The 26,038-nt window shown below is 41.5% G+C and overlaps 1 protein-coding gene and 1 long non-coding RNA gene across 5 annotated transcripts in view; one reads left to right on the top strand and one right to left on the bottom strand.

Annotated features, from left to right (window-relative positions):
- Positions 1–6,537, top strand: part of ITGA6 (integrin subunit alpha 6) — an 82,454-nt gene extending 75,917 nt beyond the window's left edge. For 2 of the 3 annotated variants that reach the window (XM_055108757.2, XM_034954509.2), the window contains one exon: positions 4,438–6,537. In XM_055108757.2, the coding sequence (XP_054964732.1) occupies positions 4,438–4,599 (162 nt within the window). In that variant the 3' untranslated portion in view covers positions 4,600–6,537. Of the gene's footprint in view, positions 1–2,118; positions 2,249–4,437 lie in introns of all 3 variants that reach the window. The other variant, XM_034954510.2, reaches the window with a different exon arrangement.
- Positions 1–26,038, bottom strand: part of LOC103787060 (uncharacterized) — a 63,082-nt gene that overhangs the window by 8,561 nt on the left and 28,483 nt on the right. For both annotated transcript variants that reach the window (XR_001337888.5, XR_612819.6), the window contains exon 2: positions 12,597–12,781. This is a non-coding gene — a long non-coding RNA (uncharacterized LOC103787060). The remainder of the gene's footprint in view (positions 1–12,596; positions 12,782–26,038) is intronic.

Consider the following 26,038-nt stretch of genomic DNA (forward strand, 5'->3'; position numbering starts at 1 on the left):
GCACCTGGCCTTGAAAATTATTTTGATATCAAAAACTAAAGTTGGGGTTTGATATTTGAGGATGATGTTGTGTTTTCTGGAAGAGGTCATAAGGATGGTCTTTTTCAGAGCATTGGCAGCCTTTAATGAGGGTGAGACAGCAGTGGATTTAAAGTTAGAAACCTAAGCTGTATATAATCTTGGTCAAATCATTCCATCTCCCTGGGGCCTCTGTTTGCCTCGTCTGTTAAATAAGTTGATTGGATTATTAGATGATTTCATTATTTTGGGAGTTTTTATTTTGTTTTTGATTTTTGAAGCTCTGAAGTGTCCAGGCTGTCAAGGGGACTCTAAAATACAACTTATACAACCCCACATGAGAAGCATTTTTATTACTTTATACTTTTATTCAACTGAATTATTTAATATGTTAAAGTCATAGGATTTTAGGGTCAGAACTACAGTTCAATGGCCCTTAAATTGGATTTTGTATATCCATGTAGAGGGCAAAGCTAAACTAGGCAGGACGAAGATCCCTACTTCAACCACAGTAGTTCAGATTGTATCTATTTTAAATATCAGGATTCTGTACAGGATTTTGTTTGCAGGTGAAAAAAAAAAAAGTCCCTTGGGCTGGTCTAAATCACCTTCATTTTGCTAAAAAAGATGCTTATGACCAGGGATATTAAGAATGTTGCCGGCTGGGCGCGGTGGCTCACGCCTGTAATCCCAGCACTTTGGGAGGCTGGTGGATTACAGCACTTTGTGGCGGGTGGATCACGACGTCAGGAGATGGAGACCATCCTGGCTAACGTGGTGAAACCCCACGTCTACTAAATATACAAAAAATTAGCTGGGCATGGTGGCGGGCACCTGTAGTCCCAGCTACTAGGGAGGCTGAGGCAGGAGAATGGTGTGAACCTGGGAGGTGCAGCTTGCAGTGAGCCAAGATCGTGCCACTGCACTCCTGCCTGGGCAACAGAGTGAGACTCCGTCTCAAAAAAAAGAAAGAATGTTGCCAGGTTGGAGGCAGGACCAGGCTTCTTGGTTCCTGGTTTATTCTTCTTCCTACCCTATTTACTAGCACATATTATTGAAAGCTGCCCAACAAAACTCTATACTGATGGAAATGTTCTGGAGCTGCACCATCCAGTATGGTAGCCATTAGTCATGTGTGGCTGTTAGGCACATGGAATATGGCTGGTTCACTTGAGGCATAGAGTTTTAAATGTAATTTAAATTAATTTCAATCTGAATAGCCTCACGGAGCCAGCAGCTCCCATATATTGTACAAAGTGAATCTAGGCTTTTACCTTCATGAGTTGCTGGACTAGGAATCAGAGTTTTTCCGGAGATTTTATGTGACCAGGTTAAATTTTATAAAAGACAGTTCCATGGCCTTATGAACTAGATAAAAGTAAATAGGAAAAGTTCTCTATCACTGAACGAAGGAAATTATAGTAGAAAGTGGAATTATACTTTTATACTCATTTAGAGTGACCTAACCTGAGGAGCATTGGGTCCCTACCATTTAAGGGTTTTATGGTGCTCAGAGTTTGGGAAAATGACAGCAATCATTCTTTCACGATGGTGTATTCGAATTTGTATTGTGATTCACCCCACAGATCCAAGGCCTCAAGTAAATGGCATTTGTTCCATAAAATTTACTGTAAAAGGCAGAAAAATACCCATAGTATATCTATATTTTATTTGGATTTGTGCTTTTATTTAGAGAATTTATTTTCTAACCTTTGTCTCAATAAACCGCCGAAGTCAATCTTTTGCCTCTTTTGGAGTTCATATTCTCCTGCAGGAAGAAACTACCCAAAGCTACAATCAGCAATGTATATACGTTTTCCCTATTAGAATGATTTTTGTCCACAAGATTTCTGTTACAAAGAGAAAAATCAATGAGCTGACTAGTGTTATCCATATAAATATTTGACCAGAGATGTATGGTGAAGGGTGTATTGAACATGACAACGAAACAATGCAGTGGCTGTTCACTGTTGGTTGACTGAAAGTGGTCTGTTTGTAAACAAGCCACTAGTAGAAAGCAGATTAAAATTTGAGATGTTCTGTTGTTTGGCTCTTATACACAAAACTGTAAAATTGACTAAATACCTTGCTTCCTTGTAGTGTGGTTTCTTCAAGAGAAATAAGAAAGATCATTATGATGCCACATATCACAAGGCTGAGATCCATGCTCAGCCATCTGATAAAGAGAGGCTTACTTCTGATGCATAGTATTGATCTACTTCTGTAATTGGTAATTGATCAATGTTTTTTAATTGCTAGCTGTGGGACCCGCTATGGTTGTGGTGGCTAACTTTAAGAACAACAGCTTGCTATGTGTGTCCCATTAACAGATGTTTCCAAATGTCCACACTGGCTTGCCTTGCTTGGATTTGTTTTATTTTATTTCACTTGAAAGCTCAGTTTTTGTTTTTTTTAATGCACAGTCTTTCGTTGCAGGTGAGTTATTTTATGTTCTTGTTAAATATCTACCACAGCAATGAAGAAAATTTGCAATATTTGTACACACACAAAGAGACTTTTAGCCCTCCATAGTAGCCCAGTTTGCAATGTGTTATTAATTCGGTATGTAGCATTCCACTAGGGAATTCAAAGATGCATAAGAAATCATTCTAGATTTCTTGTCCATTTTGGAATTTTCCACAGATAGAAGCTGTGTCGACCGCCTAATTAACCTGTTGCATGTTGGAAATGTTGTGTTTCTCTTGGTGAGGCTTCCTCACTGTCATCTTTTTGTTCTCTTTGCTATAAAGTGATGGGGAAGGCTTGGAATGCTTTTTACTGTTGCTCAGGAATCGTTTTATGCTAGCTAAGCATGCAACTTCCATTTCCTGCATATCTCCTACAGGTCAAAGACCATTACAACAAACTGATTATCAGCATGATGGGCTTTTATGGCCAACTTCAGAAGATGATCCCTTACCAAAGTTACCTTCCATCTACAAAATTCTAGTACAAAAAATACCCTGAACAGTTTTTATTGCAATGTGTTGTGATGGAGTTTGACCATATTTCATGTATCCAGAGATTTTATCCAACCTTGGATCTCAGTTGATTTTAAATTCAAGTTTCTCTTATTTGGAAATACATGGAAATAGGAATTGCTAGTGATCCCTTTCACCATTTATGTGGGCATGAGAAGACAGAATTACTCCTGTAATCCTTTCCATGGCACTATCACAGTGAATCACAACATTGCCATTCAGCTTTACATATTACCCTTAATTTCCCTCTTTGTTTAAATGGGGTAGACAGCAGTCATATTTTGTAATAGATAGGTACTTTGGCTTTTTTTTCTTTTTTTTGCACAGAATAATAAATGAATCCATGTAGAAATGACCTGGAACAAAACATCTTGGTCCATTTTGCCTATTGATTTAGTGATAACTATGCATATAATTTTATCTTGCTCCATGGCATTTTTATAACATAACATCATTCAACACAAATGTCCTGTTACTATTGACGTCACACAATAAACACATTAACCGTTCTATTAATATCCTCATTCTTCTAAACTGCATTTTAAAGTTGAAAACCCCTTTTTTTAAAAAAAGTAAATATATTTCATTTAAAAATTTAATCTCAATTCAAATTTTTTCAGATATATTCTCAGTAAAAATATACTTTGGATCAGATTGACTATTTAAATGAATTTTATATATATATATAAACACACACATTAACAGTTTAAAGGTAAATGTATTTTTGCAAAAGAAGAGAAATTAGGGAGTGCTCTGAAATTCAGTGTAGTGATGCACTTCTCAAGTCCTATGCAGCACATGATTTTTATTGCAGGAAACAGTTACTATGTGATTTATTAATGAAATAGCTTAATTAGAAGCACAATAGCAAATCCAGGCAACATAAATGACCTCCTGGCTAATGAGAGAAGTGATATGTGTACTACAGCCTCAGAGGAGAGAAAAAGATTATAAAGTTGACCTGTTGGAACACTGGCATATTCAAATAGTAATTTGTAAAATACTTGTGACATGATTTGCATTTTATTAGTGGGAAAGGGGCATGAAATAATCTTTGGTTTATGCCTTTTAAAAATTATTCTTAATCTAATCTGATAATCAGATATTTTACATATAATGTGATTATTTTTAAATATGGAAGCACTGTTTTCATAAACTCTTAAATTGTTAGTAAAGAGGTAGCCTACATTTGTTATAAAATGTAAAGAGAAGATGAAAATGGACTTTTTTTCCAGTTTTACAGCTGTTCTCTTCCGTTGATCCCCACTGGCTCTTCTTTCATTTCAACCTCTTGGTTCTTTCTTAAAAGAAAACCATGTCTTTTTCCCCTTAGTCCAGAGGTAGATATAGCTGAACAGAAAGCTTAGACATTCCCATTTAGTGTACTTGCTTCTTTGTGAGATTAATTTGTTTCTCTTTCTCTTTCCCTCTTCTCTAGTGTGGATTCTTTAAACGCTCTAGGTACGATGACAGTGTTCCCCGATACCATGCTGTAAGGATCCGGAAAGAAGAGCGAGAGATCAAAGATGAAAAGTATATTGATAACCTTGATAAAAAACAGTGGATCACAAAGTGGAACGAAAATGAAAGCTACTCATAGGGGGGGCCTAAAAAAAAAAGCTTCACAGTACCCAAACTGCTTTTTCCAACTCAGAAATTCAATTTGGATTTAAAAGCCTGCTCAATCCCTGAGGACTGATTTCAGAGTGACTACACACAGTACGAACCTACAGTTTTAACTGTGGATATTGTTACGTAGCCTAAGGCTCCTGTTTTGCACAGCCAAATTTAAAACTGTTGGAATGGATTTTTCTTTAACTGCCTTAATTTAACTTTCTGGGTTGCCTTTGTTTTTGGCGTGGCTGACTTACATCATGTGTTGGGGAAGGGCCTGCCCAGTTGCACTCAGGTGACATCCTCCAGATAGTGTAGCTGAGGAGGCACCTACACTCACCTGCACTAACAGAGTGGCCGTCCTAACCTCGGGCCTGCTGCGCAGACATCCATCACGTTAGCTGTCCCACATCACAAGACTATGCCATTGGGGTAGTTGTGTTTCAACGGAAAGTGCTGTCTTAAACTAAATGTGCAATAGAAGGTGATGTTGCCATCCTACCATCTTTTCCTGTTTCCTAGCTGTGTGAATACCTGCTCACGTCAAATGCATACAAGTTTCATTCTCCCTTTCACTAAAACACACAGGTGCAACAGACTTGAATGCTAGTTATACTTATTTGTATATGGTATTTATTTTTTCTTTTCTTTACAAACCATTTTGTTATTGACTAACAGGCCAAAGAGTCTCCAGTTTACCCTTCAGGTTGGTTTAATCAATCAGAATTAGAGCATGGGAGGTCATCACTTTGACCTAAATTATTTACTGCAAAAAGAAAATCTTTATAAATGTACCAGAGAGAGTTGTTTTAATAACTTATCTATAAATTATAACCTCTCCTTCATGACAGCCTCCACCCCACAACCCAAAAGGTTTAAGAAATAGAATTATAACTGTAAAGATGTTTAATTATTTCAGGCATTGGATATTTTTTAGTTTAGAAGCCTGCGTAATGTTTCTGGATTTCATACTGTAACATTCAGGAATTCTTGGAGAAAATGGGTTTATTCACTGAACTCTAGTGCGGTTTACTCACTGCTGCAAATACTGTATATTCAGGACTTGAAAGAAATGGTGAATGCCTATGGTGGATCCAAACTGATCCAGTATAAGACTACTGAATCTGCTACCAAAACAGTTAATCAGTGAGTCAATGTTCTATTTTTTGTTTTGTTTCCTCCCCTATCTGTATTCCCAAAAATTACTTTGGGGCTAATTTAACAAGAACTTTAAATTGTGTTTTAATTGTAAAAATGGCAGGGGGTGGAATTATTACTCTATACATTCAACAGAGACTGAATAGATATGAAAGCTGATTTTTTTTAATTACCATGCTTCACAATGTTAAGTTATATGGGGAGCAACAGCAAACAGGTGCTAATTTGTTTTGGATATAGTATAAGCAGTGTCTGTGTTTTGAAAGAATAGAACACAGTTTGTAGTGCCACTGTTGTTTTGGGGGGGCTTGTTTCTTTTCGGAAATCTTAAACCTTAAGATACTAAGGACGTTGTTTTGGTTGTACTTTGGAATTCTTATTCACAAAATATATTTTGTTTACAAGAATTTCTGCAAAACAGGTTATAACAGTGTTTAAAGTCTCAGTTTCTTGCTTGGGGAACTTGTGTCCCTAATGTGTTTAGATTGCTAAGGAGCTGATACTTTGACAGTGTTTTTAGACCTGTGTTACTAAAAAAAAGATGAATGTCCTGAAAAGGGTGTTGGGAGGGTGGTTCAACAAAGAAACAAAGATGTTATGGTGTTTAGATTTACGGTTGTTAAAAATGTCATCTCAAGTCAAGTCACTGGTCTGTTTGCATTTGATACATTTTTGTACTAACTAGCATTGTAAAATTATTTCATGATTAGAAATTACCTGTGGATATTTGTATAAAAGTGTGAAATAAATTTTTTATAAAAGTGTTCATTGTTTCGTAACACAGCATTGTATATGTGAAGCAAACTCTAAAATTATAAATGACAACCTGAATTATCTATTTCATCAGACCCAAAGTTCAGTGTTTGTATTTTTGATTTTTGGTGTCTCATGTAATCTCAGATCAGCCAAAGAAAGATATTAGTGCCAAAGCAATGGGATTCAGGGTTTTTTCTGTTTTCGCTCTAGGTAGGTGATCCTCAAGTCTTTCATTTTCCTTCTTTATGATTAAAAGAAACCTACAGGTATTTAACAACCTACAAATTGGGAATTGTCTTTGGATTGAATCTTCCTCTTCACTGCCTGTCCTTGTAAGGATAGGGAATTGCTTAGCAATGATAACCTGGCATTAAAAAAAATTCTGACAGCTAAGCTGCTTCCTTCTTAGAATATGTTTGTTTTGGATGTGGGAGCAGGCTAGCTGTGACGTGTGTGGCAGAATCAACTAGTCAGAAAATATTTTCTTCAGCAAAAGATTTTAGATTTGAGTTTTATGAAACTTCTCTAGCTGGATTATCACAACCTAATACAAGAAAATAAAAAATATATATATATATAAAATGCCTAGACAATGTAGTGTGCCCTGGCCTGAATAAATGTCTAATATATTAGGTAATAGCTCTCCACTATACTTGGCATTACATAAAATCTTGGCCTTCTTGGTTCTTTGAAGATCAAACAGGTGTTACCACCCAAAGAAATATGTGATTGATTGGCACTTAATGATTTGGGCCAGTGGCTGTGAACCTTTTTAGCCTCAGTTCACATATCAGATATACCCAGATTAAATCACTACAATAATATGTAATCATCATAACCTCATAGAGCCTATCAGTAGCTGTGGTTTGACTAGGGCTATGGCATAAATAACACAGACTGTAAGTCATGGCCCATCCAGTCATAGTGCCTGTGATTCCAACACTTCCCCTCCCTCTCAAAAATTACAGGAACGTCTACCAGCGATTGTGGAATTATTACAGGGTTATCCTTGGATCTATTTGGATTCACAGAGGAATCACTGCAAACATTGATACTTCATTATTGGTTGTAAATTAGTTGCTGCAAATTCAGTGTGTTGTGCATAGTCATGGTTTACGCTTTTCCCTTGTGGCTGAGAATATTCTAGCATGTGGTGTTGATATCGGTGGGGAATGCTTTAAAGATTGTCCAGACTGCCAGCCATGGTGGCTCATGCCTGTAATCCCAGCACTCTGGGAGGCTGAGGATCCTTGAGACCACAAGTTGAGATCAGCTTGGGCAACATGGCAAAACCCAATCTCTACAAAAAATTTAAAAATTAGCCAGGTGTGGTGGTGTGCACCTGTAGTCCTTGCTACTCGGGAGGCTGTGGTGGGAAGATTGCTTGAGCCTAGGAGTTTGAGGCTGCAGTGAGCTATCTATGATCATGCCACTGCACTCTGGCCTGGGCAACAGAGTGAGATCCTGTCTCAAAAATTGTCCAAATCAGGGAATTAAGGATAAGATCAAGCCTTCTACTCTAAATGAAAACATCTTAATGAGAAACTGGTCTCCAGTACACTATCCCACAAAAGGACAATGTGGGAAGACAAGCCGGGATTGAGAGACTTTTGTTTTCAAGGAGGGAAAGAGACGCTGTCAGTGGCTGGGTTCCACATAAGTACATCCACAGGGCTGAGAAAACAGAAATGTGGAAGAGTTGTTTGATCAATTTGGGGAGCATAAAGTAAGTGATTAAAGGCAGTTCCTTAAGACCAAAGGACAGGGACCAACCACTTGGAATGAGGAAAAGGCGAGGGTCAAAGAGGTGAAGAAAATGAACTTAAGAATGATTTCAAGAGTGGCTATTGCATGCTAGTGGGCATCTGTTCTTCCCGTAGTTTCTGATTACGGTTAATAGCAAGTTCTTTTTCTCTCCTGTACCTTAAACAGGTTTTGCCAGCTCCAAAAGGCATCTCATCCAGCTGTTGAAGGTGGGAGAGCTGTACACTAGGAGCTGAGACCAGGTCTGTGGAGGTGCTACCAACAGACCTCATCTAGGAGGAAAATCATGAGAGGATTCATAGCCAAATCCTCTTGACTCAGGGTAAATGAACTGTAAAACACAAACCAGAGGAAGGAAACTGGTGTGGCCCAGTGCAAGGGTGGACCAGGCACCACAAAGGGCAAAACTAACCAGGTAATGGTTGATGATTACACCAGAGTTGAGGGAGTCAAGTGGTCAAGTGCAATTTTTGTAGCAGTCAGCAAAGCATAAGTGCCTCAATCTTCTCTTGCCCTGGAGGCATCTCTCAGTTATGCTGCCTGTGCTGGGGTCATGGAAACAGTTCCCTGCTAGGAGAGGTCAGATAAATTTCTTACTCTTCAGCCTTCTAAAACGTGCCAAAAATCTCAAGAAATTACAGGGTCAGAATGTGCTACCATTGTTATCTCAAAGCCTAGCAATTTAAGTTTTCAGTTCACCAACAATCAGTAAGTGGATTTAAGTGAGTGTTCTGTTAAGATCCTGTCATTGTGAGAGGGATGTGATTTAATAATTATTTTCCAGTTGGAAGTAAACAGATGTTTAGGGATGTTAAATTAGGCTCTGGGGATATACGTAAGACACTGGCTCTGACCTTTTATAGGAAGCTTATCTGAAACTACAGATGGTATTGACAAGCATAAGTGAATTCACTTTTTATAGGTAGCAGAATTTAAAACCCTAAGATATCAATGATTGACACATAAATCCTATACCTGGCCAGGCGTGGAGGCTCACGCCTGTAATCCCAAGACTTTGGGAGGCCGAGGCAGGCAGATCACATAAGGTCAGGAGTTCGAGACTAGCCTGACTGACATGGTGAAACCCCGTTTCTACTAAATACAAAAAATGAGCCGGGTGTGGTGGTGGCACATGGCTATAATCCCATCTACTTGGGACGCTGAGGCAGGAGAATCGCTTGAACTGGGAGGCAGAGGTTGCAGTGAGCCAAGACTGCGCCACTGCAGTCCAGCCTGGGCAACAAAAGCAAAACTCTGTCTCAAAAAAAAAAAAAAAGTCAATACCTGAACCTTTATGGGCAGAACTTGCCCCGAGAACAATCCCATTCCCAGAAAATTTAGAGTCATTCTTAAGCAGGTCTACACATTTAAATCACCAAAGAAATATATTTATTAAAATCCTGATGGCTGGACAATCTGCCACACTGACTACATGAGAATCTGAGTGAGACCCAGGAATTAGCGCTGCTTAAAGCTCCCCAGCTGACTCGTAAAGTGCAGCCAGGATTGAGAACTGCTTTAGAGATTATTGGATGTTGTGAATATTTATCAAAATAATATGCTCACTGTGTGGAATGCCTCGTTCCTGTTTGTGGTACTTCCACTGCACCAGTAACAGGAGCTGAGAAGCTAGAGGTGCATTTGCTATAGGCAGGGAGGCAGCTGAGCAGTGCATAAGGGCATGTCTCTGGAGCCACGCTTCAGGTGTGAATTAGCTTCTCCTCTTAGAACATAACCTTGGGTGAGTTACGGATATCTCTGTGCCCAGTTTCTTGGCCTGTAAAATAAGACTGGTTATAGTGCTCGCTCAGAGGTTCTTTTTTTTTTTTTTTTTTTTTTTTTGAGATGGAGTCTGGCTCCATCAAGACGGAATTTTACTCTTGCTGCCCAGGCTGGAGTGCAATGGCACGATCTTGGCTCAGTGCAACCTCTGCCTTCTGGGTTCAAGCGATTCTCCTGTATCAGCCTCCCAAGCAGCTGGGATTATAGGCGCCCGCCACCATGCATGGCTAATTTTTTGTATTTTTACTAGAGACGGGGTTTCGCCATGTTGGCCAGGCTGGTGTTGAACTCCTGACCTCAGATGATCCACCCCTGCTTCGGCATCCCAAAGTGCTGGGATTACAGGTGTGAGCCACCGCACCCAGCCCAGAGGTTCTTGTAAAGAGAAAATTGGACCATCTGGAAGTGCTTACTAGTTACTTTTATACTTACCCTTGTTTATTATATAGAACCATAAAATGTTAAAAGGGGAAGGAAGCATGGAAATCTAGTTCTACTTCCTCATTTCACAGATGGGGAGACAGGTTTATTTTTATTGTCACAGGAACCTTTTGTCTCCTCATTCTTCAGTGTCCACCAACTTAAGTCTTACTAGTGGGTGTTATAACTACAAAAAAAAATACAATGAACCTCTTAAAGTCCTTATCAACATAGATCATTCTGAACAACGACAAGAGTGACCTTATTTCTATGTTAAATTCTGTCTCAACCCTTAATACAGTGACCATAATGCAGTCTTTGGTTGGGGTCAGAAAGATGACCTGTTAAGATAATCAACAAAGCATCTTGAGATCGCTAGGTATTGAATCTTTGTGTTTTTCTCCCCCCTGACATGGAAGAGTGTGAAAAGAGCAGATTCTCTTTTTGAACCTTTTCTCAGAGTTCTTTACACACCATCGATTTCTTTGGTTTCCTTTAGTGGGAAGGCAAGCCACAGTTTTACTGCTTATTACCTTTACTGCTGTGCAGAAGAGGAAATGCTCACAGAGCTCATCTTGCACCTGAGTTACACCATGTGTGTTAGAACGGAGTTTGTCACTGGAAGAACAAATTTGAAAACTCCTGCCTCCCACATGTCACAATAATGCATGGACTGAAAGACTATGTAAAGGCAAAAAACATACATATACATGCATTCTTCCATAGGAAGACTGGGGGACTGCCTGATGCCAAGGTGTCCTCAAATTGCTGATGGAACTGAAGTTCTGGGGTTCTTACCTGAGGAAGCCACTGGTGGTCAGGAAATCTCAATTAGAGAAGTTAAGAGCAGTCTTTCTCAAAATTTAACATGCCTAAGACTCACCTGAGGATCTTGTTGATTCAGGTTCTGATTTAAACAGTCTAGGAAACAGCCTGAGAGTCTACATTTCTAACAAGCTCCAGGTGCTGCAATACTACTGATCTATGGATTACTCTTTGGGTGTCAAGGGTCTCTAGAGCCAGTCTTTATTCAAGTCCCTATTGTGTCACTTTTTACTGTATGACCTGGGCAAGTTTAAATGCCTGATGCCTTAATTCCTTCACCTGTAAAATGGTATAAGGTATAATGGTATAAGGAATAAGATTATAACCTAGGCTTACACTGTCTTATGTCTTTCTACACAACTCCCAAACCCCTAACATCCTCAAATGTGTGGATAAGGACCAACTGGGGTGCAGTTAAGTCTGTTTATCTAAATATATAGCTTTCACCGTCTTGACAGGATAGCTCACATTTGTTGTAGGCTACTCTAACAGGCCATGCTTTTAAGATTCCTGCCCTGTGAGAAGGAAAATCCCATGACAGTGAATAGCATTACAACAGAATGGGAAACAATGTGCCAGTTCTAGTAGCTGACCCACAGAAGCAGTGACATGTTGATCTGGTTATAAAGACTTATCTAAATCAGTAATGAAACAAACACATTGAACAGGTTCAGGCTGACTTAAAGAGAAACTTTTGCAATTTGACATTTCCTTTCTCAAGCAGCAATTCAGTGTTTCTTTGCCTGTGCCTACCACAAACAAGCCAAGTACTCATGCCAGAAAACACACACACATAAATTAATAAAACTCCTAAGCCACTGTGATACATATCTGTGGACTGGCTTGCTCTATTCCATACTTTTTCTAGTTGGAAGGGCTGAGGTGCTAAAAATGCCTTCCCAGACTCCCTTGCAGCTAGGGTTGTACATATGAATTTTTTATTTTTATTTATTTATTTAGAGACAGGGTCTCACTCCATAGCCCAGGCTGGAGTGTAGTGGTGCAATCTTGGCTCACTGCAACCTCCACCTCCTGAGTTCAAGTGATTCTCTCACCTCAGCCTCCCAAGTAGCAAGTAGCTGCAATTACAGGCACCCACCACCATGCACAGCTACCTTTATATTTTTAGTAGAGATGGGGGTTTCAGCATGTTGGCCAAACTGGTCTCAAACTCCTGACCTCAAGTGATCTGCCTGCCTCAGCCTCCCAAAGTGCTGGGATTACAAGAGTGAGCCACCGTACACGGCTGAAATAAATTTAATTCTATGACTTGCATACCTGTTCACTTGAGATCCGAAAGATGGACTCATGGTGGCTGTTTCTCCTAGCAAGCATGGCACAGAGCCCCAGGATTCAATGTTGAGTGTCTTCCAGCTTTCTAAGCCATCATCAAAGAAGGATTGTGACCTCTTGATTCCATTTTCTTGACCTTCGATTGCAACTTCAAGTATTTGCCTTCAACCCTATTTTGAAAAATAAAAATGAAATCCTAAGCCCCCCAACCAAATAAATGGACCCCCTCTTTGCCACAGGGACCCCAGAGTAATTTTGAAAACCTGAGTTTAAGGGATGCTGCATCTCCCTTTTGGGGTTTTGACACAACAATTGACCAGCATTTCTTCCTAATAAGAGACAACTGACCACAGAGTGGCTCTGGCTAGTGTACATGTGACTCATGAAGGGGCATGAAGCCCCATTGCATATATGCACATTTCTCCTTTTGTAAATATTCATGATTCCTATTGCTGGCCACTCTGTTCAGCATAGACTCCTGTTCCCTTTGCCCCTCCCTCAAAGTATCTGTTTCTAGCTCCTGGCCAGAGGCTATCCTTCCCAGTGTCAGAATGGTCACCCTGCCAGCTGCAAACTTTTATGAAAAATAAAGCTCTCCTTTCCAAATTTATAAACTTTGTAACCAACCAATGGGTTCTCCTTGCCTACTGCCCAGATAGAGCCAATTTATCAAGACAGGGGATTGCAATAGAGAAAGAGTTTAATACATGCCTCTGGGGATTCAGTCAGGATGGTGGGGAAAATTATAAGACGCAAACCTTCTTGGAAGGCCTGGGGGAGATGCATAAGCTCCAGTAATAAACTTGGCTGAAGGCAGCCTTGTCCCCTTAGTTAAGTAAATTAAAGTAGAAACAAAGGAATGTGCGGAGTTTATCTAACTAGCTTGTTTACTCATGTGGTCCTAAGACTAACCTTTGATTTACTGTGGGTGCTTAACTGATTTCTACTCAGGAGGTCCACAATGTCAACTACCCTCTAGTGGTGTTTACTCACGACCTTTGTCAATTAACCTTTACTGAATAAATGCAAGTCTCACTGACTGATCAAGGCCGCAGTCGCAACTGTTTACAGCACTCTGCTTGTAGTCTGTAAGCAGCCTGGATGCTCAGCTGGACTGGCAAAGCAGCATATCTGTGTGTCAGTGTACTTTATTCATCCGTTGTTGGGTCAGGGTCTGTGGGACAGACTCCACAGCTGGTGCCCTGTGTGGGGATCACTGTGAAGGGAGCGCGATGGACCCCCAGAAATGAAGGTGGAGAGGACTGGCGGTCAAGTTAGTAAAACAGTGAGTCATTGGTGCCTGCTTGGGATTACCAAGTTTGGGGGGGTGGGGGATTGTTCAGGCTGAGATTTCATCATGGGACAACAGTTATCAGTTCAACAAAGACAGTATATAAAAGTGTTGAAACAGTTACTTAAGGCTAGGGGAGCATCAGTTTTGCAGGCTCAATTAAGAGACCCAATGCAAACTGTTGTCTCACTTAATCCATGGTTCCCAGAAGAAGGACCGCTAGATGTAGAGGTCTGGGAACAAGTGGGGAGAAATATTAAACAACGTTATGCACAAGGGCAATGTGTCCCAGTAATAGCTTTTAATGCTATGGGCTTTAATTAGAGCAGCCCTAGTTCCGTTATACACAGAAGAGCCTAAAAAGGGGAAGGAGGAGGAACCATCACCTATCTTATCGCCTCCTCTTCCCTCAGCCCTGATATTACCGGGCCAAAATAACAAAGAGGAAACAGAGGTTGTGCCTGAGCCACCTCCTCCAATAGATAAGAAAAAAAAAACAAAACAAGAGATACACTACAGCTATGAAACCCTGTCTTAAGCAGGCAGCATTAAAAGGGGAGCTCTTAGCCTGCCCAATAATGCAAAATCAGCAAGGCAATCAGGTACCTAAAGAGTTGTTAAAAAAAGCATTAGAGGCCAAAGCCAGGTGGCCAAGCCAGCAGTAAGCAGAAGGAGAGACTTGGCAGAGAGGAAGTTCGGGAAACCAAAGCCAGCAAGTGCTCCCGGGAACTCTGTCCACACGGGGGCAGCGGCAACAAACAGCCAGGCCCAGTGCTCGGAAGTTAGCCTGTTAGAGAGAGGCAGGAGGCGCATGTGGGAAAGTCGGCCCAGTGGGCAACAGCCACTGGGCAGCGGGGGTAGGAAGTGGCACAGGTGAAAAGCGGCACAGAAAAAAGCAGCGCTTTTGCAAGCGCAATGCAGCTGCCATCCCAGGACCAGTCTGCTTAGCTCTCCAGCTCTGCAGGTGGCCCACGGCAAAATTTCATGTGCTCCTTGTAGACAAGAGACATCCCAAATTATAATTCTATGCTAAGATTTAAGTAAAATTTAGTAATTTGAAAAACCTCTTTCTGATAATGGGCACTGTTATCTCTCTCTTACCCCTAACTCTCTCCAAATCCAATTTAAGTAAAACTGTAACCTCTAAAGGGAGAGAAATTACAAATGGCCCATGAGTTAGTTAAGGAGCAGTTAAAGCAAACTTTACTCCCCAGTAGAAAACAAAAACAAAAACAAAACAAAAACAAAAACAAAAAAACTTCCTGATTACAAGGTTATTCATTTTATGGATAATATTCTACTAACAGCCCTTGGAGTTCGCCCATTTTCGTCATTCCCAAAAAGTCTGGGAAATGAAGACTTTTGCATGACTTAACATGCTATTAATGCTACTTTACAGCCTATGGGACCCCTTCAACAGGGCCACTCCTCCCCCGTGGTGATTCCTCAAGATTGGCCTATAATCATTATTGACTTAAAAGTTTTTTATACAATTCCTCTAGCAGAACAGGACAGAGAAAAATTTGCGCTTACAATACCAGCTATCAATAATGAAAAGCCAGCTTGTTGATTTCATTGGAAAGTGCTTCCTCAAGGAATGCTAAACAGTCCTACCATGTGTCAATATCATGGAAATCAAGCTTTGGTCCCTAGTACAAAAGAATTTCCTGATTGCAAGATTATTCATTTTATGGATGATATTCTACTAGCAGCCCCAATGGAGCCAATACTTTTAAATTTATATTCTTCTGTCATAAAGAATACAGAGCTAAGAGGTCTACTGATTGCACGTAAGAAAGTACAAATATCCTCTCCTTGGAAATATCTTGGGTACATACTAACTTCCTGGTCAGCAAGATCTCAAAAGGTTAAATTAAATACTAGCAACGTATACACCTTAAATGATTCTCAGAAATTGGGTGATATTACCTAGCTCCACCCCACTTTGAGGATTCCTACTGATAAACTACAAAATCTGTTTTCTATCTTAAAGGGTAATCCAGCCCTGGATTCTCCCAGATATTTAACCCCTGAAGGAAATAGGGAAACTGAGGAAATAGAGCATGCCATCTCTCAGAGGCAGCTAGATTGCATTGATCCATGGTATTCAATTCAGTTGTTTATTTTTCCCACCAAACACCCCCCTACAGGGTTAATAGGACAGATGACCCCAGGGCTACGCTTCCTAGAATGGGTTTTTTGCTCACATACTAGGACTAAAACACTATCTCCGTATATTCAGTTAATTACTAAAGTCATCTATTCAGGCCACAAAAGATGCAATCAGTTGCTAGGTTATGACCCTGAAGTCATCAGGATTCCTTTAAGCAAAAAGCAATGCGAATCAGTATTGCTCTTATCGATAGATCTGCAAATAGTTTTCTCTGATTATACAGGACAAATAGAGCACATGCTTCCTGCTGATAAACTCCTTCATTTCTTACCTCATACGCAGGTAATCTTACCTACAAAAACAGTTCACTCCCCCATACCTAATGCTTTAACACTGTTTACTGATAGGTCTGGTAAACATGGAAAAGCGGCAGTCTGGGGGAGACTACACAATTCAATCACTTGATCTGGGTTTACTAGCAATCAGAGAGCTGCGATTGGGGCTCTGATACTGGCCTTGGAAACTTTTTCCACTCAGCCCACAAATATTGTAAGTGACTTGGCTTACTCAGTATATTTGCTACAAAATCTTGAAACAACTTTAATTAAGTCCACTCTGGAGCCAGCCTTGTGTGCTTTTTTTCTCCAACTTCAGCAATTGCTAGATCAACATACACAACCTATTTTTATTACACACATTCGAGCCCACAGCTCTCTGCCTGACTCATTGGCTTATGGCAATGAACAAGCAGATCTTCAGGTTATGACATCACTGCTTGACCAAGCCACCCAATTGCATCAATTTTTCCACCAAAATTAGGGAAACTTATCTAAACAATTTCAACATACACAAAGGCTGGCTAAACAAATTATCCTACAATGCCCAGACTGCCAGCTCACAGGCACATCCCCTCCTTCCACAGGTATTAACCCTAGAGGACTAGAACCTAATCAGTTATGGCAAACAGATGTTACACACATCCCTGAATTTGGAAAACTGAGATATGTACGTGTATCCGTTGATACCAACACCCATTTAATTAGTGCACATGCCCTTCTGGGAGAGTCTACTCGATATGTCATTAAACATCGTCTTTTAACTTTTGCATTTATGGGATGGCCCACAAAAATTAAAATGGATAATGGTCCCGCTTATACCAGCTCACAATTTCAACAATTTTGTCACAATGTGGAATATCCAACATTCCACAGGGATCCCATATGACCCCCAAGGACAAGCAATAGAACGTGCCCACTCTTAAAAAATATGCTCAAAAAAAACAGGAAAGAAGGAGTATGGGTAAAAGACCCTGCAACACTATAGGCACAAGCCTTATTTACCCTTAATTTTTTAAATTTAGATGACAAATTTCAATCAGCTGTAGAAAAGCACTTTGCTAAAACCTCTCAAGGCATAAAACCTGCAGTTTGATGGAAAGATGTAAACAGTAATGTATGGTGTGGTCCAAATGAATTATTAACATGGGGAAGAGGGTATGCTTGTGTTCACACCCCCTCAGGTCCTCTTTGGATTCCAGCATGACACATCAAACCATACCATGGCATGGCTAGGACCCAACCCGGTACCAGAAATGAAGGAGTTAACCCTACAAGACCCACAGACCCAGAAGATGCGGCTTCCGTGGATGACACAAGCCCCAGATGTTACCTGGGGGATGCTGAAGAAGACAACTCAGGAGGCTGAACAAATCCTGCTCTGGACACAGACAGCATTTACTCCAGATAATTTGTTTCTTGCTATGTTTTCTGTTGTACATTGCAACTCACGTAGGGTATTAATCCCTTTTATGCTCTCACTTTGTTCGCAACTGGTACCTGCTACACTCTTTTGGGCTCATTATCTTAGACCCACCTTTCTTTTGCCCAGTTACCTTGGCAGACACTCCCTTCCCAGCCTTTAATAACGTGACTGCTTGGCTAGGAGGGATAGATTTAACCCCAGTGGAGTCCCTCAATAATCACACACATTGGACTAAAGTGCCAAATAACACTACATAACACTCCACTATCCTCCCACTGTGTATAAGTTATAAAGGTTCTAACCCTTACTGTGTACCTGCCCAAAAACAAGTATGGCTACATCATGGCAAAGGAAATGCCTTAACATTCTTAGCTACAGGTAGCCTCAAACCAGGCATTGCAATCAATGCTGCTTTCCCAAACATTCCTTCCTGTGCTAAAGAACAAAGCCAGAAAAGTAATGGATTCCACTTTAGCTGGGATGTCTGTCATGGGAAACAAGCCCATAGCCTCCAGTTAGGCAATTATAACATCTTAGACTGAAGTCCCCACGGCCGATTGCTGGGCAGCCTTACTAATGTCTTCGTCCATCACAGCATCAATCACAGTTTCATAGCCATGTCTTGTTCCCCTATATTTTGGGCCAATGCGGGGATAGGATATCCCAGACCCCAAGTAAAGTCCATGCCAACCCAAGGCACCTTATGGTGCCTGGGACATCTCAGCACCTCCCTTAACACCTAACATGGGACATATCATAATTCCCATTGCAACTATACTATAACCTTTATTCATAATCACACTGATCAGTGCCTGATTTGCACTACCCATCCATATGTTTTCCTTATGGGAACTAACATTTCCATTATACCCCAAAACTCCAAGTTTGTGACCCAGGTGCAGGGATAGGCTTGGTTTGCCTCATATATCACTCACCACAATATATCTAATTTAAAAATCACTAGTGTCATGGTATTAAGGAGACAATCTGAGACATTTCTACCAGTCAATTTGACAGGATTGGCAAGGTTCCTCTGCCCTTGCCACCTTAGAATGTGCTCTGTCCCAGGTCAGACACAAAAGATTCACAGTTACACTTATGGCCTTTATAATCTCAGCCTAGTCATCCTGGCAACTGCTAGCATTGCTGTTGCATCTATTACTGAGTCAATATAAACAGCTAGCTTTGTAGATAATCTGGCCAAAATGTGTCTAATGATCTTCTCTTATAGCAACATATGGATCAAAAGATTCTTGCATGACTGTGAGCCCTTGAGGCTGCCTTAGAGTATGTGGGGGAGTGACAAGATGCACTGGCATTCCAAAAGCAATTAAACTGTGACTGGGGCATAAACATATCTGTGTCACTTCTCTACCTTGGAATCAATCAATACATAGTTGGGATGAGGTAAAACAACACCTCTGGGGAACCTTTCATGACAATTTAACAGCAGACATAAAGTAACTTAAAACTAAAATTTTAGAATCCCTTCACACCATAGATCTACACACCCAACAAACACCCATATAGAAGGGTGTGCAAGATCATCTCTCCTGGTTAGAACCCCACTCCTGGGGGTCACTCTTTGACTGGAAAGAATGTTGCTAATTGTACTCATGATTGTATTATGCTATTTGCTAATTCTAGGATGCAAAGCCAGAATAAGAGCAATGACCGCCACACCTGACAAACCTGTTGCTACATACATGTACACTCTCCAATGAAAAAGACCTGATGCAGAAAACAAAAAAAGAGGAGATGTGGGGGTTCAGTCAGGATGGTGGGGAAAATTATGAGACACAAACCTTCTTGGAAGGCCTGAGGGGTTTGCGTAAGCTCCAGTAATAAACTTGGCTGAAGGCAGCCTTGTCCCCTTAAATTAGAGTAGAAACAAAGCAATATGGAGAGTTTATCTAACTAGCTTGTTTACTCATCTGGTCCCAAGACTAATCTTTGATTTACCCTGGGTGCTTAATTGCTTTCTACTCAGGAGGTCCACAATGTCAATTACCCTCTAGTGGTGTTTACTCACGACCTTTGTCAATTAATCTTTACTGAATAAATGCAAGTCTATCTGACTGATAGAGGCCGCAGTCGCATCTGTTTACAGCACTCTGCTTGGAGTCTGTAAGTGGCCAGTATGCGCAGCTGGACTGGCAAAGCAGCATATCTGTGTGTCAGTGTACTTTATTCATCCGTTGGTGGATCAGTGTCTGAAGGACAGACCCCTGCACATGTCCTGTCAACTAAAGGGGAGATCAGAGTCATTATTCAAATTAGTCTCTCCAAAAATTTGAAGACTTCTGGAGTTTTTAAAGGATAATTTGGTGGGAAGGGGATTAGAGAGTGGAGAGTGCTAATTGGTTGGGTCAGAGATGAAATCATAGTCGGTTGAAGCAGGTTCTTCTTGCTGTCTTCTGTTCCTGGATGGGATCATAGAACTGCTTGAACCAGATTACTGGTCTGCGTGACAACAGCTGGTGCACCAGAATGCGGGGTCTCAAAAATATCTCAAACACCAGTATTAGGTTTTACAACAGTGATGTTATCTCTAGGAGCAACTGCGGAAGTCAGGAATCTTATGGACTCTATGGACTGCGACCTCCAGGTTACATGTAGGTTCTAAGTTATACTGAGGGCTTAAGAAATACCCTGTGAGACATGGGTCATGAAGGCTGCATCACTGTCACTCTAGATGAAAACCAGTGTTCCAAACCAAGGAATGATTTCTTTTATTAAGGCCTTAATGCTTCAGAAGGTCTTTTTGTCCAACAAAGAAAAGCCTCAACCCAAGGTATCCACAAACAAGAGTAGGTATTTCAAGTTACCTGCTATCCTTGACATCATAATAAAATCAATTTGCCAGTTCTCTGTTGTTCCTTCACCCCCAGTCTGAACTCCTGTGTTAAGTGGGGAGGGCTAGTTTTTGGGTTGTTCTGGGCACAGAAGAGACATTTTTCTATAACCTTCCGAATGGTCCTGTTTATATGTGAACCAGCAACATATTTTTGTATCCATTGGAGGGTGGCATCCCTACCACACTGGGTGGAGTCATGAATACATTCAACAATGTCATTCCTAAAATATGCCGGTGCCAGAATTGTTTCTCTCTCATTGTATATCCATCCATCATGAGTCCTCTGATTGGGGTCAAAACCCCAATTGAATGCTCTTTTTAGGTACTCATCTGAGTATATGGAAGGCTCAGGGCCACAATCTGTTTTAGGTAGCAAAGGTATCAATAGCATTTTGGGGACTTTATCCTTACTATTTTCTTCATGGCCTCATCTATGCAATATTGTCCTTTGCCACCAAACTATCTGTCTGCTGGTGCCCAAGGCAATGTATTATAGTTACTTCCTGTGGGCTAAAATGGCATTTAATAGGACTAGAGTTTCTCTAGCATGTTTTGTTTGTTTTTAATTATCAGAGGTTAGTAGTCCCATTTTCTTCCAGATGGCCCCATGAGCATGAAAAACAGAGAAAGCCTATCTAGAGTCTGTGTACATGGCCACTTGTGCTCTGTTACCTAGATGGAGGGTTCCAATGAGGGCTCTGAGCACCGTTTTCAGTGCTAATGTTCTGGAGGGCAATGCTCTGGCTTCTATAGTCTGTCAGTGGGTTACCACCACACACCTGGCTTTCTATTGTCCCTGGCCCATAAAGCTGTTCCTGTCAGTGAACATCTCTAGGTCTGGGCTGTCTACGGTTACGTCTGTCAGGTCTGGCCAGCAGGAATGAACTAATTCAACTGTTTGTAGATAATTGTGCGCAAGTTCAGATGGCATTTGATGAAGGAGGGGGCAGGATTTAGAGTAGAGATGGCCTTCAGCATTACATTTGAGTTGTCTGAAAGGATGACCTGATACCTGCAGAGTCTCCCAGAGGTCAGCCAGTATCCTCCATTCTGTTCCAGCAAGGGGAGTACACAGTGGGTTGGGTGCACTGTGGTTGGCTGGCCTGATGTAAACTTTTCTGCTTCCTGGAGAAGGTCACAAGTGGCAGCAACAGCCCAAATGCAAGGAGATCATCCTTTTGTAACAATGTCCAATTGCTTTGAGAAACAAGCAATGGGTCTTTTAATATTTCCTAGGTCCTGAGTTAACACTCCTAGGCTTATTCTTGTCTCTCCAGCACAAAGAGATCAAAGTGCTGGGGCAGTCAGCAGTTTTCCTTTGATATCAAGGAAGGTCCTCTATCAGTCTCCAGTCCATTCTAGGGGTTCATTATCTCCTCCCCACAAAGCATTGTATAGAGGCTTGGCAATAAGTCCAAAATTAGAAATCCATATCCAGGAAAATTTGGCCATAACTAAGAAATCTCACAACTGTTGCCAGGTGGTTGGTCTGTCTGCCCTGGTGAAGGCGTCCTGCTGGTCAGGAACCAGGTTCTTCTGCCCTTGGGAGAGCTCGAACCCAAGATACTACTGCAGGCCGAGAAATCAGAGCCTTTTTCTTGGATACCTTGTACCCTAGTTCAGCCAGAAAACTTAGATTCAATATAGTGTTTTGGTCAGACAACCCCTGTGTGGTACTGGCAATTAAGATGTCATCAGCATACTGCAATAGAGTCCCATTCTTTAATTGCAAGTCTGGGAGGTCTTTAGCAAGAATTTCCCCAAAGATGGCAGGGGAGTTTTTAAACCCCTGAGGGAGAACTGTCCAACAATACTTTTACTGTGCTTTAGTATCTAGGTCTTCCCATTTAAAAGCAAACAGTTCTTGTGACTCAGGGCTCAGGGGGATGTAAAATAAGGCATCTTTTAAATCTAAGACTGTGAACCAACTGAGTTCACCATTTGGGGATGTGAGTAAAGTATAGGGATTGGGGGCCACCAAGTAGATATCTTTTACCATTGATTGAGAGCCCTCAAGTCCTGAACAAATCTATGTTTCTTAGTCCCAGGCTTCTGAACCAGCAGAATAGGCATGTTACATGAGGACTAGCAAGGCCTAATGAGTCCAAACTGAAGGAAAGCACACAACAGAGGTTGGATGTCCCTTCTCGCTTGTTGGCTTAACAGGTATTGTTTCAAGCATGGCTACGTTGTTCTTACCTGTACCTTCACTTGTACTGGATGGCTGTTCTGGCCCTTCCTGGTCTCCTATCTGCCCATGCTTCCACAGTAACCTGCAGGGCATAGGCTTGTTCTGGATGGTACTAAAATATTTACTCATACTGGGCTGAAAGTAACTTTGGCATTTACTTTAGTTATGAGGTCATGTCACAGCAGAGGAATGGGGCATTCAGGCATATATAAGAAGCTGTGCTTCAGGTGGGTTGGCCCAGCTGATATTCTAAGGGTTGAAGGATGGTCTCGTTAAGGTTTCTCCCAAGACCCTGGTCACTTTAACAGTTTCTGAACAGTTTAGACAGCCAGGTATTTATCACCAAATAACTAGACTCAGTGTCCACCAAAAAGTCCAAAAGTTGATTTCCCACTGTCATCATGACCTGGGACTCTATGTGGGAATATGGAGGGTGTTGCTTGGGTCAGGAGGAACCCCAGGGCCCCATCATTCCTGGTCCTTATCCTAGGTATCTTTAACCTCAGACCTCTTGGCTATTTCAGGCATCTGGTGAACAGGGAGTGGGTTTTCCTTAACACTGTTCTTTTTACAATGTGGATAGTCTTTCCTCCAGCAGCCTATTAGCTTGCAATAAGTGCACTGCTTGGGACCTACAGTGGGGTGTCACCCTTTGTTGGTCTGGGGCTCAGTAGGGGTCCTACCTGGGATGGAGCATCTGAACGAGATTCACGCTGTGGTCCTGGGGCCTCTCGAGTCAGAGCCACAGCCAGAAGGTTAGCCTGATGTTTCACCTTTCATTGTTCCTTTTAAAAAGTTATCTACACTGGCAAACGCTCTAAAGGCAATCTCCATTAACTGGAACAGGGACATACGCAGAGTCCCATCCATCTTCTCCAACTTTCTCCAAATGCCGGGGGCACTTTGGCTGATAAAGGTCATATTTACCATCTGTTGGTACTTCTAGATCATGTCTGTATACCACCTACCCACTTTAAACACCCATTCCAAAACTCTGAGGGGCTCTCATTAGGTTTCTGCCTAACTTCCTGAAACTTATTAAGACCTTTCTAGGCTGGGCGCAGTGGCTTACACCTGTAATCCCAGCATTTTGGGATGCTGAGGCAGGTGGATCACCTGAGGTCAGGAGTTCAAGACCAGCCTGGCCAACATGGTGAAACCCTGTCTCTACTAAAAATACAAAAAATTAGCCAGGCGAGGTGGTACATGCCTGTAATCCCACTTACTCAGGAGGCTGAGGCAGGAGAATCACTTAAACCCAGGAGGCGGAGGTTGTAGTAAGCTAAGATTGTGTCATTGTACTCCACCCTGGGCAACAGAGCAAGACTGTCTCAAACAAAACAAAACAAAACAAAACAAAACAAAACAAAACAAAACAAAACACCTTTCTGTTTCAGCACTACTTTGCAGAGGCCAGCCAGAATACAGCTGCAGTCTTGGTAAGACTAAATCTTGATAAAGCCTTCTCCATTTATGTTCCACTCCTGGTCTAAGGTGGGTACAGCCACCTGTGCAGCCATTCTTACCAGGTTACCTGGGACCTCGTGCATGAGACCAACCTCTTCTCTGGCCTTCCCTAGGACCATTCTCTGCTCCTCTGAGGTCAATAAAATGCAAAGGAAATTTTGTACATCTGCCCAAGGCATGACTGGGTTGCAAATATCAAGAACAAATCTTCCATCCTCCTCAGATTCTCCAAGTACGTGGGTACGTTATTTTTCCAACTAAACTAATTGAAGGTGGAAATGGAGAGTAGACCCAGATAAGCCCCATTGGCTGACCTGTGACAGCATCAATGCTCCCCTATAGGAATCTGCTGAAGAGGGAATTGCCTTCCCTGAGCTAGAGGGGCACTCTGGCCGAATTTGGTTTCCTGTCAGAGGTGTGGGGGTAGACCATTCCTATTGCTCCTGGCTTCTATTCCTGCAAAGGTGGGGAGATCAGAGAAGATGGGGAGATCAGGGAAGATGGGGACCCCAGCTCAGGTGCTCATAGAGCAGCCCCAGCCGCCATAGGTAGGAGGAGGAACTGAGGGCTCATTTAACCTAGCAATCAAAATGTCATCATCTTTTTCATGTGACTCAAAAAAACAGGCTTTTTTCTACTGCCAGTTAGTTGGGCCACGACCTTACACCTTTACTGCATTGGTTTATTTTGCCTAAGTGCCATGAAACACTTACATAGGAGGTCCCATCCCATTTCTCTTTCCCTTTACAATACAAATCTAACTCCAAGATTCTGTGGTGACAAACAGAACCCTGACAAGGCCATCATGCATTCTTAATCCCACAGGAAACTATGGCCAAGTTGTGTTACAGAGAAAACAAACTGCTTATGGGTCAGTGGGTAATATCCCCAAAATTTCCACTTCTCGAGGATACATGCCAATGGGCTCTCCACCAGTATAGCAGACATTTGGGTCCCCACACTTCTGTGTTTTTATCACAACTTTGTCTCCAATCTTCAAATAAGAGCCTCCAGTGGTTTGCAGGGACACCCCATCCATCAGATCAAGCCAAAAACAAGTTTTCCATTTTCTTGGCCTGACAGGAAGCCCAATATGCCAGAGGGTGAACTTGATGGCTTTCCCATGGGTCAAAGAAAACAGCACATTAAGAGCAGGTGCAGGCATACAAGACGGATTGAGGTATTTCCCTGTTGCAGGAAGTCTGGGACCCCAAATGGAGGGACCGGCTGAAGCCACGGCAGAAGAACATAAATTGTCAAGATTTCAAGGACATTTATTAGTTCCCCAAATTAATACTTTTATAATTTCTTACGCCTGTCTTTATGGCAATCTCTGAACATAAATTGTGAATATTTCATGGACATTTATCACTTCCTCAATCAATACTCTTGTAATTTCCTATGCCTGTCTTTACTTTAATCTCTTAATCCTATCATTTTTGTAAACTGAGGATGTATGTTGCCTCAGGACCCTGTGATGATTGCGTTATCTGTACAAATTGTTTGTAAAACATGTGTATTTGAACAATATGAAATCTGGGCACCCTGAAAAGGAACAGGATAACAGCGATTTTCAGGGAACAAGGGAGATAACCATAAGGTCTGACTGCCTGCGGGGCTGGGCAGAACAGAGTCATATTTTTCTTATTACAGAAAGCAAATAGGAGAAATATCACTGAATTGTTTTCCCAGCAAGGAGTAACCCAGGGAAAGGACTGCATTCCCAGGGGAGGTCTACGTACTGCCA

This window comes from Pan paniscus, chromosome 13, assembly GCF_029289425.2.
Source record: "Pan paniscus chromosome 13, NHGRI_mPanPan1-v2.0_pri, whole genome shotgun sequence".
In the NCBI taxonomy this organism is placed as follows: Eukaryota; Metazoa; Chordata; class Mammalia; order Primates; family Hominidae; genus Pan; species Pan paniscus.